This window comes from Calonectris borealis, chromosome W (genome assembly GCF_964195595.1).
Source record: "Calonectris borealis chromosome W, bCalBor7.hap1.2, whole genome shotgun sequence".
Classification (NCBI taxonomy): domain Eukaryota; kingdom Metazoa; phylum Chordata; class Aves; order Procellariiformes; family Procellariidae; genus Calonectris; species Calonectris borealis.
The window spans coordinates 24,002,642-24,021,446 of NC_134351.1; the positions used below are offsets into that span (position 1 = coordinate 24,002,642).

Genomic DNA, 18,805 nt, shown 5'->3' on the forward strand with positions numbered 1-18,805 from the left:
GCATCAAGCTTCTGGTTAGTAATACAAGTTAACTAGCTCCAAGTGCTGTTACATTGGTGTGTGAAAACAGCTGTGGCAGTTTAACACAGTCATGCTTATCCAATATTACTTAATGTCCTCTCAGATGAGACAGGATAACTCATTGTGAAAACTTTTCTAATAAAACAACAGGTTCACTTGATATCTACAATCCACTAAAACAGACATTTATGCTGCCAAATGCTACAGGCATGCCACGTAAATCATGAAAACAGATGCGCATTGTGCCTGATATTAAATAAAGCATTGCTTTCCCAAATGTATTTTTACCTTTCAGGATCAGTATTTACTCCAATAACTGGTTTAAATTTATCAAAGACCTTACTGGCTGCCAGCAACATTGTACCATCACCTACAGAAAAAGCAAAACAAAAGTTAGAAGTTAGTTTCACTTCACATTCTAGTATCCCTAACAAAATAGTCTCACTTGTACTGCAGCATTACCATTACATGCTTTTGTATCAACAACCGATCAGGTAAGCTGCACAAAAATAAAATGGGACCAGAAAACTACTGACACCTTTTAAAGCAGAGTAGTGACAACTGAATTCAAGTTAAATAAATGCGATTGGAAAAAGTACTATTTATCTGACAGCTATACATGCCCAGGCAACTGAATTTGGCAAAAGCAAGTTTGAAGAGAGATTTATGGAAGTTTCTGTATGTTTATGAGCTGGTAAGAAATTCTTTAAGAAAATAAATTTAGAAAGTATCACTAATCAAAGCCACAGGAGACAGGAAACAATACCAAATTTTACTGTGAATCACATGAAAACGACGACTTTAGTTCCATCTCAGTTGTTCTCCTAGAAGGCACAATTTAAAGGTCTTACTTGGTCTCAAATAGGCATGGAAAAGAAGTCTCAGATAAAACTGTTGAAGTAGAAATCTTTAAGTGCCACTGGTTTCTTCAGATATTGATATTCTTTCCTGTCTGTTAAACAGAAGGACAACTAACTATAATCTGAATCAGTCTTTGCACCAAGATATAAGCTCTGAAAACCGTTGATGATGTACTACTTCCCAGTTGCTTGCCTCATAACCACGACAGATGTTGCCACAGCCAAACCGGCAGAGGAAACATTCCCACCTCACTTGAATCTCCAACTTAGAGTTCTTTGAAGTCTACAGGAGTATATTAGGATGCTTCAGGAATGAACACATATCCCCTTCTACCCATTCTGAGTGGTAACCAGTAGCTAAGGGCCAAGTGGACCAGTGGTCAAGTCTAACTGCCACAGATGATTAAACATTAAGTTAGTCTAGCAACACACTGCAGTATTTGCAGCAAATCACAAAAGTAAAACCGAATGAACTGCTGCAATCCAATGTTAAAAAGAATCAGTCCGGTTAGTTGCTCTGTTGGTTCATTTAAAAAGCTCTAAGCAGTGGCACAGGCTGCTCAGAAGTTGCATACTTTTACCTGTACCATCCAACTAGATACTCCAGTCACTGGAATTAAGTGTGAAAGCAAGACAGTCAGTTTGGGCAAGGGGAGGAAAAGGTAGCATGTTAGTCTCCACTCTCATAACTAAAACCAGAGAGTAGGGTTTAGGGCTACGTATAACCACACGACAATGAGCATTTTATCCTACTATAGTAGATAACACAGTTTATACTGTTTTACACAAGGTAATACTAAACTCCAAAGTGGCCATGCACTGGCATGCACTTCTTAGTGCTACAACTTTAGATACTAGAGGAAGAGAGGATGGTCACAACCATTGCATTTTGTCATATTTTCTGACAATTAGATCAGCAATTTGTTTTCAAAATGTGCATACCTCCAGATGCTTCACACACTGCAATTTTTTTTTAAATGTATCTATGAAAACATACTGAAATAAATACTTCCCTTCCATAAAGTCATACCTCCTGCTGATATAACAGCATCTGCCCACCGAACTGTCTCTTCATTATATTCTCGACGTTTAACAAGACGAACTTCTGTCCTCTTGTTCCTATAAAGTGCAGGAAAAAACCTGAATGTGTCCTATATTGTTCCTTGTCACATCCTTCTGAAAAACTGACATGGAATTAAGGACTAATTACAGTGGTATTTGGTTTACAAGCATTTGACCCTCACAAATCCTTTACATCTTTTTCATTTGTTTTCAAGATGATAATGCACTGTGTTAGTTAACTGAACTGAGCTAACTCATATTACAATTGTTTCAGGAATGACTGTTCATCTGCATCACCCTGTTTTCAGTATTCCTATTTTATTAGGGCTGGTAACAAAGTTTTCTTTCATTGTTTTACACAATCCATGGATATTTGCACTGTTTCTTAAATTCTCAACACCCATACATTCTTACCGTAAACTGTCTACAACATGCTCCACATTTTTTGTATGAATGCGATGCCGCTCCAGTAGACCAGCATAGTTAGATCCCTTCAAGGCAAGCTGTAAGACACAAATTGATTTTATAGTAGTTAATCACTACAATAAGTGCTCGAGTAATAAAAATAGAAGCTATAAAAAAAAGCACGTATTTTATCTCAGTAGACACACATGCTTTTATAAGCATTCCGTTAGTTACATCTCTATATACATACCAGTCAGCTTACATTCACTAGTTCATTAGTTACATGGCCACAGCAGCCAAGAGTCACAGACCTTTTGAGGGCTCTACGCAAATATGCAAACAAGTATACTACACTGACTTCTATGCCACTTCAGACATTTTGCTTTCCCTGAATTTGCTAAGTAATTTAAACTCTAGGTAAATCTACATAAAATAGCTATACTAACTATACTCCTCTGTCATGTGCTAAAAGCACCCAGACAGTTACCTAATTACCTGAAGAGTTATAAACATCGTGCTATAGAGAAAGAGGACAACAGAAAAAGCGACAGGAACAATAATTAAGAAAACAGGCATCTTTGAAATACCTAGAGCATTAACCTTCAGATTGTAATTGAGCTAAAATGGAAGACTGCCAAGTGGTGACAAAGATGACATTTCCCCTGCATCAAAAAAAGCTTAAGGACAACCCACCTACTGCCTTTGATATTGGCCCCTGGATTATAGACCAGATTTTTCAAACAAATTCGTATCAATAACAAGACAAACAGTATTTAGCAGTTGCATTCTAGCATCATTCTTCCTGGAAGGCAAAGAATTTAAATACTTAATCTTGACACACTCTTTAGACCATGGAAACACTTTGCAGTTCATACAGATAGACTCAAATGAGCAGGCAGGTAAGACTTAGAATCATAGAATAGAATCATAGAATATCTCAAGTTGGAAGGGACCCATAAGGATCATCAAGTCCAACTCCCTGCTCCTCGCAGGACTACCTAAAACTAAACCATATGACTAAGAGCGTCGTCCAGACACTCCTTGAACTCTGACAGGTTTGGTGCCATGACCATTTCCCTGGGGAGCCTGTTCCAGTGACTGACCACCCTCTCAGTGAAGAACCTGTTCCTAATGTCCAATCTGAACTTCCCCCGATGCAGCTTCATTCCATTTCCTCCTGACACGAGAGAGGGGAGATCAGCACCTCCCCCTCCACTGCCCCCCTTGAGGAAGAGGGGGGGGGGGGGAGGAAGGGGGGGGGGAGGAAGGGGAGGAAGGGGGGGGGGGGAGGGAGAAAAAAAAAGGACGGAGAAAGGTCATGGGAACTTGATCATCAATGATGAAAATGACTCTCTAATGAAAGGCCTCTCATCTCCAAGTACTACAGAGACTATCTGGTGATCTAAAGTAGATTTTTTTTGTTTCACCTGTTGCTACCATCTTATCAAGAGTTGGTCTACACAGGGATATCGGTCACTTCAAACACTCACATCCAAATGTTCAGTCCACTGTTAAACACCCTACTGGTCCCACGCACCAGACAAAAGCCTTCAGCTATTCTAGCCCAATCCTAGGGTTACCTGTACCTCTAGCAGGATAATTATATAATGACAAGTATCACGTCAAAAATCATGTGCAAGAACAATGTAAAATAAGCTGGATTTAAAATAACACCATATACTATATCCACATCAAAATAAAGACATACAATCACTATAATATCCACTATTCAAATTGACTTAGGTCATTGAAGAATTTCTAACATGCTCTTCTGCAGAATCCATGAAACCTTACCTTACACTTTCTGTAATACAGCAGCATAACACTGGCAAGCTCGGGCCATTTTCACTGGTACTACTGTAGAGAAAAAACATCTAAGACTTAACCAAGTTACTACTATTTCTATTTTTATACTGTACAAGAATTACCCATGGTGGGCTCTGGAGAACCAAACAAACTCAAACTCCAGCTGATGTTTCACTTGCCAACAAACCCATAGCAGTTCATTCGAAGTTTTGTTTTCAGTCAGTCTATTCAGTAGACCAACTCACAGCTGACCTCTAAAACATCTGTATATATGTAGATACTTAACCCATTATGTAACATTGTGTAGACAGCACTCATGAATATATAGCATACTTCAAATTTAATCTCCACTGTACACTGAAAATGTCTCATTTTGTTCAGGTTCCTCTTTCAGATATTAAGGGTAAGCTCTTCTCTAACTTGAATTCCATTCAGTGGACAGCCTGATCTCCAACTCCAAATTATGCATACATGCAGTAACAGCTTCTGGGTGAAACTTCAGGAATACTTTGGCAATGCCTCCAACACTGTCAGGTAATCCTCTTCAAAAAGCTTAATGACCCAAGATGATTTATGATTCACAAATAACAGCACTAGTAAATACCAGAAAATAAGTAGCACTTTTATGAAGAGGCCCAGGCTTGAGTAGCAGTATTTCTCAGAAATATTTATGGGTCTTGCAGACTTGTTCACTGGCCTGTCAAGGGTCAGAAAGTTGTCTGGGTTTTAGAAGGTAGCAGGCAAAGATGCTTGATCAATATAAGATGTGGTGGACAGGGAGAGACACTTGACCATTAAACTGCAGGTAGTTCTTTCCAGCTTTTAGCAAAAAAATTCTTATGCTTGAATTCTGCGAACAAGGAATAAGGCTCATACAATGACAGCATCCTTAAACCTCTCTCTCCTTTCCATCTTTTTGGAAATTACCATTACAAAATTAAACGTACGATCAAATTTACTAAGAACAAGCATCTTCAAATTCCATAACTTCTGATATGGTTTGGTTTTGTTGCTTTTCTTCCCCTCGATTATAAAGGGATAATTTTGAACACAACATATGCAATCTGAAAGTTGTAATATTAAAATATGAAAAAAAACCTTCTCTGATTCTTACCATTCAGGAAAGAAAAAATAGTAGAGAAAAATATTGCACATGAAAATGTCATGGTGTTAAAAATTTCAAAGTGCATTCAGTAACAGCAAAATACTGGAAACAATTCTTAAAGCAAGGTTCTCCCGAGTCGATAAGGGGAAGCCTTAGAAGAAATGACATCACCATCTCAATCAGGATAGTAAAAGAGGAAAAAAAAAAAAAAAAAAGAAAATTTAAACATAACAATGACAGGAAAAGCCAGGGAAATATGCCAAAGAATTCATATAATACATTCATAAAGGAAAATTTAATGTATCAAGGTTTGGGGTTGGTTGTCTGTTTACATTTGTACTTTTTTTTTCTTAAAAGAATTTTCCTCATATTCTTTGTCTAAAATTGTCAAAGCCGTAAACCACACTAGTGTCAGAGGTAAGAATAACCTATTCCAAGTAAATAATTTATTCCTAGGTTTGCCACTCCACCTAAATAGCCAAATGATCCCACTTTTAACAAATGACAGAGCAATCTGAATTGAGTGATTGTACCCTAACTTGAAAGATAGCAGCCTGTCCACACCACTAAACTAAAAATTACCATATAATTAAACATCACTCAAAATAGGCTCACGTTCTGAACAGCAAAAGCACTTCAGCACAAGACTGACAAGCACAGAAAGAGCTACAACAACCAATTTATAGAATGCATAATTCTCATCTTCTTACATTCATTTAACATAGGTCATGTAAGAAAAAAAGACTGTACCGAATAGTTAAAAATATAACTTATGAACATAACAGATCAAAACTTGATTACTTAAAGGACCTGCCTGTTAAGCAACTTATTAAAAGAAAGAATAATACCTGCAGTTGCTTATATTTTCTGCATTGCTGTTTGCAGCATGTATATTCGGTTTGCATGGCAGGGTTTTGGTAGCAGGGGGGCTGCAGGTGTGGCTTCTGAGAGAAGATGCCAGAAGCTTCCCCCATGTCTGATAAAGCCAATGCCAGCCGGCTCCAAGATGGACCCGCCACTGGCCAAAGCTGAGCCACTCAGTGACGGTGGTAGCGCCTCTGTGATAACATACTGTCCTGGTTTCGACTGGGATAGGGTTAAATTTCTTCCTAGTGCTGTGTTTTGGATTTAGTATGAGGAGAATGTTGATAACACACTGATGTTTTCAGTTGTTGCTAAGTGCCCTCCTAGTCCAAGGACAGCTCCCATGCCTACTGACTGAGCTAGGTACACAAGATGGGAGGGAACATAATCAGGACAGCCAGCCCAGCTGGCCAATGGGGTATTCCATACCATGTGACGTCATGCTCAGTATATGAACAGTAGGCGTGATCCAGGAAGTGCCGATCGCTACTTGGTTATCGGTCAGCGCGGGTGGTGAGCAATTGCATTGTGCATCACTCATTTTGTATATTCTATCGTTATCATTATTATTTTCCCTTTTCTGTTCTATTAAACTGTCTTTATCTCAACCCACGAGTTTTTCTCACTTTTACCCTTCTGATTCTTTCCCCGTCCCACTGGGGGGGTGGGGGAGTGAGTGAGCAGCTGCGTGGTATTGGCTGCCTGTCAGGTTAAACCACAACAGTCCTTTTTGGCGCCCAACGTGGGGCACGAAGGGTTGAGATAACGACACATCTGACCCAAGCAGGTTAAAACAAATTTGTTATAAGCATTCATTATATCGGTTTAGTACTCGCTGGTCACAATGTTGGTTTATTTGCTCTCAGAGTTGTTGGATCTGTTCTTGGAGTTTTGGTATGTAGCACCTTACTGGCTGTATATACTGCTGATTATCAGTTTTTATGTGGGGTTTATCATCTCTGGGAAATGGATTAAGGTCATCGCTTTGCTATACTGTGTGACACTGGTTTATGTTATGATAAAATTATTGATCAGGAGACTGTACTCAGCACTGCCATCATTCCTGTTCTTCGGGAGCTATGTTTTGGAAACTATTAAGAATTACACTTTTTACCCCTTCTCCTCAGAGCGCCAATTTAGGGGGAGACAGCTTCCTTTACCTTCCCCTTCTCCTCCAGGCTGATTACAACAGCTCTTGAAAATTTTGAATATCCTTGGGATGTTCAAAACAGCATGTTCCTATTGCTATGTCTCCTCAATGTGTTTCAGGCCTTGTTTAAGGTTAAACAACTATTTAAGAATACCACCCAGAGATCTGCCCCGAGGCAGGATAGTTATGAGTGGCAGGGTGTGTGGGATAGTATGGGCAAGTGCAAAGGACAGTGGTCACCTCCAGTGTTTTGGAATTTCACCCCTGAACAAGTGCAGAATCCTGAAAAAATAGTAAAATATTTGGAGAAAGCATGCTGTCATCCTGGCAATTCCAGAGAGACCCAGATCACTGCAATGTGCTGGGGCCTGGCCCATGCCTACTGAGCCCTGTTCAACACTATTCAGAACCCTCAAGGGGGAGAGAAGGTCTCCGGATCTGATGACAAAACGACGGGCACTGCGGCTACTCCAACCCCTGCGACGGGCACTGCAGCTACTCTAACCCCTGCGAGGGGCACTGCGGCTGAACCAGAGGACCAACCCTTGCTGGTATCCATCGCCCCTGTACAGAAGAAGAAATCTTTGAAGCGGAAGTCAGGTCATTTAGAAAGGGATGGTGGAAAAGCAGGGCCATCACAAGAAGAGGAGGAGGAAGAGGAAGAACTCATAAACGAGGCAGAAACCACCCAATCCCTATCCCTGAGTGAGCTGCGAGATATGCGGAAAGATTTCAGCCATCGTCCAGGCGAGCATATTGTTACCTGGCTGCTCCGATACTGGGATAATGGTAGCCTGGAATTAGAGGGGAAGGAAGCCAAACAGCTGGGATCCCTTTCTAGGGAAGGGGACATTGAAAAAGTGATTGGACAAGGGGCACAGGTCCTCAGCCTCTAGAGGCGACTCCTGTCAGGCGTGAAGGAAAGGTATCCCTTCAAGGAAGATGTTATATATCGCCCAGGCAAATGGACCACTATGGAGAGAGGTATCCAGTACCTGAGAGAACTAGGCATGCTGGAGGTGGTTTATAGTGACCTGCACGTCGAGCAAGTACCCAGATGAAGTCCAGTGCACGCGACCCATGTGGCGGAAGTTGGTACGGAGCGCACCAGCGTTGCATGCCAGTTCGTTGGCAGTACTGTGCTGGACAGAGGAAGAAGCACCAACGGTGGATGTCATGATTAGCAGACTCCAGGATTTCGAAGAAACTGTCTCCTCCTCCCTTGTCTCGGCTGTGGAGAAACTGTCACAGAAGGTCCAGCAACTCGAAGAGGATATGTCCTATTCCCCACCTGCACGGACCAGTATCTCAGCCATTAGGAGTCAGCGTTCTTCTGCTCAAGAGAGGGGATATAGAAAGTACACGCCCCGGGGCACCCTGTGGTTTTACCTGCGTGACCACGGAGAGGACATGAGGCAGTGGGATGGAAAACCTACCTTCATCCTAGAGGCACAGGTATCAGAGTTGCAAGGAAAAACAATCACACAAGGGGGTTCTCCCAGGAAAAATGCTGCTCCAGTTGTCAGGAAAAACCTGTCTCACGACGGTCCAGTTTCCAGTGAACAGTTCCCCAGACAGAGGAGAAGGGCTGATCTTACTTTGGATTGTAACGGAGAAATTCTTGACTCGCGTTTGCAAGAAGTGAGAAACGGATACTATGACCAGAACTAGAGGGGCCCTGCCTCCGGCCAGGTGGAGGAAAGGGACAACCAGGTTTACTGGACTGTGTGGATTCAACGGCCTGGCACATCAGACCCACAGGAGTATAAGGATCTAGTAGACACTGGTGCACAGTGTACCCTGATGCCATCAAACTATAGAGGGACAGAACCCATCTGTATTTCTGGAGTGACAGGGGGATCCCAAGAGTTAACTGTATTGGAGGCCGAAGTGAGCCTAACCAGGAATGAGTGGCAGAAGCACCCCATTGTGACTGGCCCAGAGGCTCCATGCATCCTTGGCATAGACTACCTCAGGAGAGGGTATTTCAAGGACCCAAAAGGGTACCGGTGGGCTTTTGGTATAGCTGCCCTGGAGACGGAGGAAATTAAACAGCTGCCCACCTTGCCCGGTCTCTCGGAGGACCCTTCTGTTGTGGGGTTGCTGAGGGTTGAAGAACAGCAGGTACCAATCGCTACCACAACAGTGCACCGGCGACAATACCGCACCAACCAAGACTCCCTGATCCCCATCCATGAGCTGATTCGTCGACTGGAGAGCCAGGGAGTGATCAGCAAGACTCGCTCACCCTTGAACAGTCCCATATGGCCAGTGCAAAAGTCCAATGGAGAATGGAGACTAACAGTAGACTACCGTGGTCTCAACAAAGTCACGCCACCACTGAGTGCTGCCGTGCCGGACATGCTAGAAATTCAATATGAACTGGAGTCAAAGGCAGCCAAGTGGTATGCCACAACGGATATCGCTAATGCATTCTTCTCCATCCCTTTGGCAGCAGAGTGCAGGCCACAGTTTGCTTTCACTTGGAGGGGCGTCCAGTACACCTGGAACCAACTGCCCCAGGGGTGGAAACACAGCCCTACCATTTGCCATGGACTGATCCACACCGCACTGGAACAGGGTGAGGCTCCTGAACACCTGCAGTACATTGATGACATCATTGTGTGGGGAAACACAGCAGAAGAAGTTTTTGAGAAAGGGGAGAGAATAGTCCAAATCCTTCTGAAGGCTGGTTTTGCCATAAAACAAAGTAAGGTCAAGGGACCTGCACAGGAGATCCAGTTTTTAGGAATAAAATGGCAAGATGGACGTCGTCAGATCCCAATGGATGTGGTCAACAAAATAACAGCCATGTCCCCACCAACTAGCAAAAGGGAGACACAAGCTTTCTTAGGCATTGTGGGCTTTTGGAGAATGCATATTCCAGATTACAGCCTGATTGTAAGCCCCCTCTATCAAGTGACTCGGAAGAAGAACGATTTCAAATGGGGTCCGGAGCAACAACAAGCCTTTGAACAAATTAAACGGGAGATAGTTCAGGCAGTAGCCCTTGGGCCAGTCCGGGCAGGACAAGATGTAAAGAATGTGCTCTACACCACAGCCGGGGAGAATGGCCCTACCTGGAGCCTCTGGCAGAAAGCACCAGGGGAGACTCGAGGTCGACCCTTAGGGTTTTGGAGTCAGGGATACAGAGGATCCGAGGCCCACTACACTCCAACTGAGAAAGAGATATTGGCAGCATATGAAGGTATTCGAGCTGCTTCGGAAGGGGTTGGTACTGAAGCACAGCTCCTCCTGGCACCCCGACTGCCGGTGCTGGGCTGGATGTTCAAAGGGAGGGTCCCCTCTACACATCATGCAACCGATGCTGCGTGGAGTAAGTGGGTCACACTGATCACACAACGGGCCCGAATAGGAAACCCCAGTCGCCCAGGAATCTTGGAAGTGATCACGAACTGGCCAGAAGGCAAAGATTTTGGAATATCCCCAGAGGAGGAGGTGACGCGTGCTGAAGAGGCCCCACTGTATAATAAACTACCAGAAAAAGAGAAGCAATATGCCCTGTTCACTGATGGGTCCTGTCGCCTTGTGGGAAAGCATCGGAGGTGGAAAGCTGCTGTATGGAGTCCTATACGCCAAGTCACAGAAACTGCTGAAGGAGAAGGTGAATCGAGCCAGTTTGCAGAGGTGAAAGCCATCCAGCTGGCCTTGGACATTGCTGAACGAGAAAAATGGCCAGTACTTTATCTCTATACTGACTCATGGATGGTGGCAAATGCCCTGTGGGGGTGGTTGCAGCAGTGGAAGCAGAACAACTGGCAGCGCAGAGGTAAACCCATCTGGGCTGCCGCGTTGTGGCAAGATATTGCTGCCCGGGTAGAGAACCTGGCTGTAAAAGTACGTCACGTAGATGCTCACGTACCCAAGAGTCAGGCCACTGAAGAACACCAAAACAACCAGCAGGTGGACCAGGCTGCTAAGATTGAAGTGGCTCAGGTGGATCTGGACTGGCAACATAAGGGTGAACTGTTTATAGCTCAGGGGGCCCATCATGCCTCAGGCCATCAAGGAAGAGATGCAACATATAGATGGGCTCGGGATCGAGGGGTGGACTTAACCATGGACACTATTGCACAGGTTATCCATGAATGTGAGACATGCACTACAATCAAGCAAGCCAAGCAAGTAAGGCCTCTTTGGTATGGAGGACGATGGCTGAAATAGAAATATGGGGAGGCCTGGCAGATTGATTATATCACACTCCCACAAACCCAAGAAGGCAAGCGCTATGTGCTCACCATGGTGGAAGCAACCACAGGATGGCTGGAAACATACCCTGTGACCCATGCCACTGCCCGGAACACCATCCTGGGCCTTGAAAAGCAAGTCCTGTGGCGACATGGCACCCCAGAAAGAATTGAGTCAGACAACGGGACTCATTTCCGAAACACCCTCATAGACACCTGGGCCAAAGAGCATGGCATTGAGTGGGTATATCACATCCCCTACCATGCACCAGCCTCTGGGAAAATGGAACGATACAATGGACTGCTAAAGACAACACTGAGGGCAATGGGTGGTGGGACATTAAAGCATTGGGACACACATTTAGCAAAGGCCACCTGGTTAGTCAATACCAGGGGATCTGCCAATCTAGCTGGCCCTGCCCAATCAAGACTCTTACGTACTGTAGATGGAGATAAAGTCCCTGTCATGCACATAAGAAATATGCTGGGGAAGACAGTCTGGGTTACTTCTGCCTCCGTGGGATTGCTTTTGCTCAAGGACCTGGGTACACTTGGTGGGTAATGCGAAAGGATGGGGAGGTCCGGTGTGTACCTCAAGGGGATTTGATTTTGGGTGAAAATAGCCAATGAACTGAATTTTATGATGTCAATTGTTATATGATATTGTATATCACTATTTCTATGGTTGCAATCCATGGTATAGCAGTGAAAATCACCCAGATTAATGAAGAATGAACTAACTCCGATGAAACCGAGCAAAGTGCAACGATGATAGAACTGGACGAGCGCAGCAGTACCGAAATGAGAACTGGCTTCAGGATGCAACAGCCCAACACCACACACCATCTCTCCTGCCCTGAAAGACTGTTATAACAGATGGAGCCCAAAGTCATGGACTAAATGAACTCAATGGACATTTTAGAGAGATAGTCCATAGACCAAGGGAATGATATCTGTGTGTGCATATAGATATACGTGTATATATAAGAAGAAAGATAGTGGTGGTTAATTGAAATGTATTAAAAAAAATGTGAGATCTAGGCATGACATAAATGGTATGGAATAAGGGGTGGATACTGTCCTGGTTTCGGCTAGGATAGGGTTAAATTTCTTCCTAGTGCTGTGTTTTGGATTTAGTATGAGGAGAATGTTGATAACACACTGATGTTTTCAGTTGTTGCTAAGTGCCCTCCTAGTCCAAGGACAGCTCCCATGCCTACTGACTGAGCTAGGTACACAAGATGGGAGGGAACATAATCAGGACAGCCAGCCCAGCTGGCTAATGGGGTATTCCATACCATGGGACGTCATGCTCAGTATGTGAACGGTAGGCGTGATCCAGGAAGTACCGATCACTACTTGGTTATCGGTCAGCGCGGGTGGTGAGTAATTGCGTTGTGCATCACTCATTTTTGTATATTCTATCATCATCATCATTATCATTATTTTCCCTTTTTCTGTTCTATTAAACTGTCTTTATCTCAACCCACGATTTTTTTCACTCTTACCCTTCCGATTCTCTCCCCATCCCACTGCGGGGGAGTGAGTGAGCGGCTGCGTGGTATTGGCTGCCTGTCAGGTTAAACCACAACACACATTTAAGAAGGGGGGGGTGAGGGGGAAACTGCGCGGGAACTAGCAGCAGCCAGGAGGGAGGAGTGAGAATATGTGAGAGAAACAACTATGCAGACACCAAGGACAGTGAAGAAGGAGGGGGAGGGGGTGCTCCAGGCGCTGGAGCAGAGATTCCCTTGCAGCTCGTGGTAAAGACCATGGTGAGGCAGGCTGTCCCCCTGCAGCCCATGGAGGTTAACGGTGGAGCAGATATCCACCTGCAGCCTGTGGTGGACCCCACACCAGAGCAGGTGAATGCCCCCGAAGGGGGCTGTGACCCCATGGAGAGCCCGTGCTGGGGCAGGCTCCTGGCAGGACCTGTGACCCCATGGAAAGAGGAGCCCACGCTGGAGCAGGTTTGCTGGCAAGACTTGTGACCCCGTGGGGGATGCACGCTGGAGCAGTCTGTTCCTGAAGGACTGCACCCTGTGGAAGACCCACGCTGGAGCAGTTTGTGAAGAACTGCAGCCTATGGGAAGGACCCATGTTGGAGAAGTTCATGGAGAACAGTCTCCCGTGGGAGGGACCCCATGCTGGAGCAGGGGAAGAGTGTGAGGAGTCCTCCCCCTGAGGAGGAAGGAGCAGCAGAGACAACATGTGATGAACTGACCACAACCCCCATTCCCCATCCCCCTGTGCTGCTGCAGGGGTAGGAGGTAGAGAATTCAGGCGTGAAGTTAAGCCCGGGAAGAAGGGAGAGGTGGGGGGAAGGTGTTTTAATATTTGGTTTTTATTTCTCATTACCCTACTCTGACTTGATTGGTAATAAATTAAATTAATTTCCCCAAGTTGAGTCTGTTTTGCCCGTGATGGTAGTAATTGGTGAGTGATCTCCCTGTCCTTATCTCAACCCACGAGCCTTTCTTTATATTTTCTCTCCCCTGTCCAGCTGAGGAGGGGAGTGACAGAGCAGCTTCGTTGGTGTCGTGGTTTAACCCCAGCCAGCAAAAATAAACGCCACGCAGCCGCTCGATCACCCCCCTCCTCCGGTGGGATGGGGGAGAGGATCGGGAGGGCACAAGTAGGAAAACTCCCGGGTTGAGATAAAAACAGTTTAATAATTGAAATAAAACTAAGTAGAACAGTAATAATAACAATGAGAACAACAACAATAACAGAATACACAAAGCAGGCAATGCACAACGCAACCGCTCACCAACCGCGTGTCACGAACGGGGGGCAAGCCCCCCCACACACCTGGTTTTTATACTGAGCATGATGTCACATGGTATAGAATACCCCATTGGCCAGCTGGGTCCACCACCCCAGCTGTGCTCCCCCTCCGCGGTGCAAGCATCACCCAGCAACAGCCAAAGCATCAATGGGCCATCAATGGCTCCTTTCACACTAAACCCAAAACACAGCACACCCCCAAGCTACTGGGAAGAAAGTTAACTCTGTCCCAGCCGGAACCAGGACAAGCTCCCACACCAGATTCATGACTGCTTCAAATCATGACCTTCAGGATAAATTGAGCATCACCCTGGGTAGCAGCAGTAGGGACTCGCTGCACATCCACGGGCAGTGTCTGGCCTGTTCCTCAGAGACCAGTAGTCTTGGGAGCAGCTTCTCAAGTCTCCCCAGAAGTAGCAGGGACACAGGGAACAGAGTGCAGCTAACATCAGGAAGCAAAAAGCATCATGTTCCCAAGTTGCCCACAAAGGATGCAGCACAGAGAGGGAAGGACACTTTGCAGCAATCACTCTGCTAAGAAGTGATCTCTGTCCACAGTAGAGAGGGTAAGAGTCTCCTGAACCTTCATCAACATATTTACTGAGAATGCCGTTAGCTCCGAGGGTTTGAAGAGGGAAAAAAAAAAATTGAGACCAGAGTCATCAAAAAATGTAAATACAAAATTTTTTACAGGTCAGCTAAAAAGTGTGAGAAATGGGAATTCTCCTTACTGCCTTCGCTCTCTTATTTCCTATTTCAAATATATAATTTTGGAAGAGCTTTTCAGTGTGTTCTTGCACAAATCTTTGTATTCCCACCCACATAGCAAGAACCTAACTTAATATTGCTAAACACATAGTTAAGCAAGTTAGTGTTGCCAGGTAGACAAAGACTATGAGTTTTATTGCTGCAACTCCTCACATGGAGGTATTTTCAGGGGAAAGCTAGATTATAAAAAAGCACCAGTTTTCTAGAATAAAAACAACAAATATGGAGAATTAACTTATTATACCTGCAAAAGTTTCTCCAAAAGGGCAAGCTCTAAGGTGTTTCTGCAACTACTACAATCAGACACTGTGCATTTACAGGCGTTTTGTTTTTTTAACTCATCTTCAGACTGATACAAGTTACCAATCCTGCAAAGCATTCATTCTTGTGAGAAAAGAAACTGCAGCTATCACTACATACAATGGAAAGCACCTTTAGGATGTTCAACACTCACTAATGACACTGCTCACTGACTGATTCGCTGTCCCAGTCTTGCCTGTACACAAGCAGTTAGGGAAAGGTGAACTAACAGGCCATTTTATTTTTCTTGTTTTTAGCTGTGCACCGAGGACAATCTGATTCTCTATACTTAACAGCAAGAAATGCTTCCTCAAGAGAAGCTGAAACAGAGACAGAAAAGCAGTCTTACAGATGAGCTGTAAGAGACATTGCTTTTCCATAGCCACCATACGAAAGGAAGTACAGGGACATCTCAGCAACAGGAACCTACATTGTAGGTAAGAATAAGAACACAGGGTGAAGTTTCCACATTAAACTTGGTATCATAAAATTTTAATAGAGAGCTTTACAAAACATGTAAAAGTGTTTGGACAGGAATTCCATAGGGGATGGATGACCAACTGAAGTACACAGGAAAAAGTTATAAAAGCGTAAGAACTATCTTACTTTAGATAGTGTACTTTTTATCCTAGTTCTTTACAAAGCAAGGGTATACAACCGTATCATTTGTCCCTGCTACATAAGTTAAGTGCATTTGAAAGTTTAATCCAAATGTAGCAAGTGAATAGAGATCTAAAATATTTCCAGTTGTAGGAGACCAAAGGCTAGACAGACCCAAATTAATGGTCTTATTCAGAATAAGGACAATAGTATGAGCTCATGACCTGGTCTGCACAGACTGCTGACAACCAAAGTAACTCCAGCAGGTACCATCCTTTAGCCCACTGGTGGCAGATGGCACTGAAAGGAGACAGTCACAGGGTACATGTAAGAGAGGACAGGGTCACTGAGCTTGGTGGAGATGAAGACACAAGACACTGGGTGCACATATCAACTCTTAGAGATACCCGCTTTCCCTAGTATACCTTCATTAATGGAATAGCCACTGGTTTTGTACTGAATGTTTCTTAAAGACCAAATAAAAAGGCAAGACAGATAGATGTGAATGAGAGGTTTAGCTGGAGGAGTTGTTGGAAAAAAAACTGAAGGATGAAGTGAGGAAGTGAGGCAAGGATACAGAGCAAAGGAGTGAGCAGGAGGAAATGAGAATGAGTCCTCTCTAAGTCTCAGAGAGGATTTTCACAACATAGTGCTTTCCTCAGCATGCACTTCCCTAAATATAGTCTTTATATTACACATTGCGAGAAAAAAAAATTGTAGATTGCTGAACACTGCTGGAATTACTCCAGGAATAAGACCCAAACACGCTTACTACACAAATGCCTCAGTAATTTGCAATAGATGAATGAAGGGAGGTTAAGCTCGTACCCCCTCTCCTAGCCTACCGCAGCGAGCGGCGCCGCTCACCAGCTCACAGAGACGGGCTCAAGGGCCTCGGGAGGCGGCGGGATGGGCACAACCGCCCGGCAATGGCCGAGCGCGGGGAGAGCGGCCACACCCCCGGCCCACGGCGCCGCCCCGCGTACCAAGACAAGGGGAAGCCTCGGGCCCACTCCGGACACCCCTTCCCCACGCACATGGCCCAGCGGGCCCCTCCAGAGCCTGGGCATCGCCTTCGTAACTCCTCAAGCCTCCCCGCGCCCAAACACGTCCCCACAGCCCGGCCCCACCGCAACCCCGGCGGTAGCGCTCGGGGAGGCCAGGACAACCGCCCCCTCCCACCACTCACCAGCTGCTTGAGGTCCTCCTCGGAGAGCCCGGCGTAGCGGTATCGTTGCTGCTCGAACTCGTACCGCGTCGTCTTCACCACCACCGCCACCCGCGCCGGCCAGAATCCGCCGCCCGCCGCCCCGAGCCTACCGCAGCTCCGCCGCCGCGGTGCACACGGCCCGGCCCCCGCTGCTCCCCGCCCTGCCGCCGCGCAGCGGGCGGAGGGGCTCAGGCCGCGGGAGGCGAGGAGGCGCCGGCGGGCGCCACCAAGCAGCGGTAGCCCCAGCAGGGCGGAGGAAGCCCCCACCGCCCGCTGGCAGAGCAGCGGGGAACAGCGGGCGGCTGTCCGGCTGACAAGGCAGAAGTAGCCGTAGAGGAAGCCCCAGAAGGAGGACATCGCTCGAGCTCGCTCTCCCTCCAGGGCGGGAGCCTGCAGCCAGCACGCGTGAGGGTGGCGACAACAACTGCCCCCGCTCTGAGGCGGCCTCCACGCCCGAGCGGCACTCGGCACACATAGCGCGGTCGCACCGCACCGCCCCGCCCCGCCCCACACGCAGGCGCCGCCTCCACCAATGCCGAAGAGCGCCGCAACACACCCACCCTTCGCGGGGGCGGGGCAGGAGCGGTGGGAAGCGCTCCCAAACCGGGCCCGGCGCAGCGTGCGCATGCGCCCTTCCCGAACAACCGAGCCGGCCCGAGGAAGGAAAGGCGGGGAGAACGTATGGCGAGTGCTTGCCTTCTAGTGCTTTGGGAGCACGGACTGCGCATGCGACTGGCGCACAGCATCTTCCTCCCGCCATCTTTCTACGCCCTCGGCTCTACCTCCTCGCGGGCTCGACGGTGCGCGGGTTGCGCGTACCTGGCGCCAACGGCTGTTGTGAGGGGCTGGGTCCTCTCAGCCGGACTGCTTCGGCTCCCCCGCCTCAAAGGGACACCTCCTGTATCTCTTCCTCATGGTCTTCTGCGCAGTCCTTTTCTGTGCTAACAGTTTGTAAAATAAAGCTAGTTGCATCCTCTGTTTTAACTCATGGAGACAGGACTTGGTACTAAGCAGACTCTGGAAATCCTGAGGTGGACCTCAGTGAGGTGCCTTGCTGGGAAGCTGGCTTGCTTCCATGTTAAATGTCTGTCTGAGGAGAAGTATTTGGAAAGTTAGAAAAACACAACAGGTCCTTTATTTAAAAAGGTTTAAATACTGCATCTTGTGAGGATCTGATGAGAAACGTGTAGTTTGAAAAGTCCACCTCTTATTCGTGACTATTCTGGTCTTTATTACATTTATCACAATGTCTGAGGAAGCAAAGAAAAAGGCAACACGATTAAAGCAGCAGGCTTGGGAAAAGACCTGTGCAGCAGTGCTGTGAATGCATGTGAGTGGGACAAGTCTGCATTTTGCAAGTCCAGGGGAAAAAATGAAATAATCGATCCTGAGCTACTTTTTAATATTGTAAGCAAGCTATCTGGAAATACTGGGGTTTTTTTTATATCAGTATTAATAACTGCCTTTTCAGGTGTTATCTTTCACACACAGTACTTATACACTGAATGCTTCATTTATGCACGTTTTTCTAATTACTCACCCTGTGCCTGTTCTTTCCCTGGGGGAAGTTACGGCTTCTCGCTGTGGGGAAAGATTGAAGCAGCAGCTTTTTACCTGTCAGTGCAGAACTCTTCTACAGTGCTTTGCTAAATACGAGAG

General features: G+C 46.0%; 1 protein-coding gene across 1 annotated transcript in view; it reads right to left on the reverse strand.

Annotated features, from left to right (window-relative positions):
* Positions 1-17,744, reverse strand: part of LOC142074895 (NAD kinase 2, mitochondrial-like) — a 40,450-nt gene extending 22,706 nt beyond the window's left edge. Inside the window, 5 exon segments of the mRNA XM_075135857.1 lie at positions 310-391; positions 1,912-2,000; positions 2,358-2,446; positions 17,126-17,540; positions 17,542-17,744. Of these exon segments, the coding sequence (XP_074991958.1) occupies positions 310-391; positions 1,912-2,000; positions 2,358-2,446; positions 17,126-17,540; positions 17,542-17,621 (755 nt within the window). The 5' untranslated portion in view covers positions 17,622-17,744.
* Positions 17,745-18,805: the final 1,061 nt, after the last annotated feature.